General features: G+C 38.8%; 1 protein-coding gene across 1 annotated transcript in view; it reads right to left on the bottom strand.

Moving 5' to 3' along the window:
* LOC102765709 (chromosome unknown open reading frame, human C12orf42) overlaps positions 1-1,601 on the bottom strand; it is a 5,067-nt gene extending 3,466 nt beyond the window's left edge. The window contains 2 exon segments of the mRNA XM_006779583.1: positions 1,432-1,481; positions 1,484-1,601. Coding sequence (XP_006779646.1) covers positions 1,432-1,481; positions 1,484-1,601 — 168 coding nt within the window.
* Positions 1,602-3,294: the final 1,693 nt, after the last annotated feature.

The following is a 3,294-nucleotide window of genomic DNA, read 5'->3' as shown; positions in this document are numbered from 1 at the left end:
GTTCAGTTGTTTGGTCATCCCTCACTAACCCCCCTGTCAGCCTGGTCATAGGCAGCCATCTTGTGAAGGTGTGAGGGTTAATTTTCATATTACCTCTTTATTATATAGGATGAGATTTAACAAATGTTAACCAGCCAGCATTCTCAGTATCCCATCTTCAAGCCCAGCTTCCCAGAGAAAAAGGAATCTCTGACTCAGCATCTCTGGTAGATGGTCTCTCAGCCCTGTCTTAACACTTCTAGCCCAAGCAGTATGTTCTCCTTTAGTTTTAAAAAAAAGTTCTTTTTACTGAGTCAATTCTGTCTATTTCTGCTATTGGTCAAGTTCAACAAACTGTCAAATATTTGAAGAAAAATACATCAAAAAGTTTCCTAAAAAAACAAAGACTACATGAAATCAGTCTAATCCTTCTTCTACATGGATATTCCTAGACTATTTGGAGATATACATTGGTTCTTTACATTTCCTCTCCTCCAATCTGAACATCAGCACCATAAACACCACCACCATCGTCACCATGGCTATTTAGTTCCTGCTATGTTCAGGGAACTTTATTTATATCAATCCTCTACACTATCTCTTCAAGGCCGGAATTATCATTAGTTTAGAGATGAAAATATTGGGCTCAGAGAACATTTGTGGGACTTGATCATGGCTACAGAACTGAATCAGGAAAAAGCAGAATTTGAGCTCAGATCTTCCTGTCTCCAAAGCTCATTCTCTCTGGTCCATCTCATTACTTTTAACTGTTCTACCTACTAGTGATACACTTAATTATTTTATGCCTTATCCTCCACTAGGAATTCACAGCTTTCTTATCTTTAAAATGGGTATAATCAAATTATCAGCCTCAGAGTATTAAAGGAGGATTTCATAAAGTAATATGAAATGCTCACATGGAGGAGGGTATAGGAGGGATAAATGGTGATGGACAGATACTTAACTAGTGTTGGTGAGCACACAATACAGTGTACAGGTGATATGTTGTAGAATTATGCACCTGAAATCTGTATAATTTTGTTAACCAGTCTCATCCCAATACATTCAATTAAAAAAATGCTCAGCACAGTATCTGCCATATGGTTAGAGTTTTTTTAAATGAAGGATAGAATGATGAAAATAATTATCATTATTACCTAGTGCAATTCCTGAATCATCAAATTACGTGTTATCTACTTATACTTGTCCTCTCTCCAATACAATACTTGACAACAAGTAGACTTCCATTAAGAACTGTCTGATTCAGTTCTTATAGAACTCTCTAGAATAGGACTTGCCATTGAATCAGTAATTTTGCTATTTATATTGACATTAAAAATAAAATATGACCAATTGAAAAGAGAAAAAAAAGAAAGCAAGCACAAAGTGAGACTTTGCAGGTGGGACAAAATCTCTCTTGGAATCGCAAGAGGGACAGTTCTGAATTCTTACATGTCTACTGATCTGTCTGCCTGTAGCCTCCAGGTGCACAGGTTATACTAAGATGAAATAGGCTTCTTTGTCATTTGCTGTTCCAAAAATGGACTGCTCCAGGCCTGCTTGGGTGCTCCTCTGTCTCTTATTAATTTCTCATCTGACAGTGAAGCTGAATGGGGTCTCATCCCATTCACTGCATGGTGTTGGGGAACAGACTAGCTTCTCCATGTTTTTGTTCTTTGGAAAAAGCTATACTCACAGCAGGAGACCTGGGGGTGTTATACTAACAAGTGCAAAGTAGTTTTTTACCTGCCTTTGGAGTCTGAATCCTTCCTGGATATACTGTAGTAGGTAAACACATTAGTTTGAAAGAATATCACTTCAACATCACCTACCAAATCAATGACTGGAAGGATGGATTTTTGTTTCTTATTTCTATCCTGAGCAAACATAAAAGGCAAAGAAGCAAAGGACCCTGGTGACTGAGTTGGAGAAATAGAGGAGGAAAAACATGTGGAAAGAGAAGTAAAAGGCTGAAAGTGCTTTTGCTGAGTTCAAGTTGTGTTGCAGGCACTGTGTGAGGGCCTGGACATGATTTCATCCTTACAAGAACTACAGTAACATTTACTATTATTTTCTCCAGTTTACAGGTCAGCAAGCTTATGGATTGAGTTGTGTCCCCTAAGAAGATATGCTGAAGTCCTAACCCTCTGCACCTGTGAAGGTGACCTTATTTGGAAATAGGGTCTTTGCAGATGCAATCAAGTTAAGATGTGGTCATTAGGGTGAGGCCTTGATTCAACATGACTATTATCCTTTTATTAAAAAAAAAGACACAGGCACACAGGAAGAATGTCATGTGATGATGGAGGCAGAGACTGGAGTGATATATCTACTAGCCAAGGTATACCAAGGATTACAGTAACCACCAGCAGCGAAGAGAAAGACATGGAATGGTTTCTCCCCTAGAACTTCCAGAAAATGTCAATTGTGCTAATACCTGGCCTCCAGATTGTGAGAAAATGATTGTATTTTAAGCCCTCCAGTTTGTGGTTCTTTGTTGCAGCAGTTCTAGGAAACTAATATACCCAGAATAGTTCCAATTTACACTTGTTGCCCCAGAGTAATTATTAACAGCAGCCCTTTCACTCAAAACAAAACAACAACAAAAAGTGTTCAGATTCAGGGTATAGAAAAGAGAAAAAATCAGGAGGTGGAAAGGTATGGAATGAGAGGATGCAGGAAGTTGATTTCTTGAGTTCTACTATGTGGCAAAATCTGTGCCAGAGTTCAATGGCTCTTAACAAGATTCATATTTCCTGGGCTCAAGTAGCAAAGAGGATGCTGGCCATGGTAGGTTCCAGGACACACACCGCCTAACCTACAACCCTGTCTCCAGGAGGGAGAATCAGTGTAAATGCCTCCAGAGTCCTTGAAGTTAGTGAAAATGAGAGATGGGCCAAGTGGGGATACCCTGTGAGCATATCTCATCAACAGGGATCAGCCACTTCTCAGATTTTTGTCTATTATTATTATGGGGGAAAGTGGGCCCAGTGTAGACAGATCTTTCTGAATTTTCAGAAATGGAAATAATGTTTTTTTAAAAAATATCTGTAAAGACTCCTGATTTTAAAATGTTGGTAACTCATTCAATTTTTTAAAAAAAATACAGTGTGGGTTACACAAAATATACCTGCTCTCTGAATCAACACAGGCCACCAGTTTGCGTCGTTGGCCTATGGACAGTCCTATAAATGGCACATTGTCATTTACCTCCTTTCATACCATCTTCATCTCAGGACATAATTTTATACATATTCAGCTTGGAACCACGGGATGTACTCACTAGTCTGTGCGTGAGCAGATTTTAGAGCTATA

The sequence above is a fragment of the Myotis davidii genome, unplaced genomic scaffold (assembly GCF_000327345.1).
Source record: "Myotis davidii unplaced genomic scaffold, ASM32734v1 scaffold120, whole genome shotgun sequence".
Taxonomy (NCBI): Eukaryota; Metazoa; Chordata; class Mammalia; order Chiroptera; family Vespertilionidae; genus Myotis; species Myotis davidii.
Note: the sequence above shows the minus strand (reverse complement) of the source record. Positions and strands in the feature narration are given on the sequence as shown.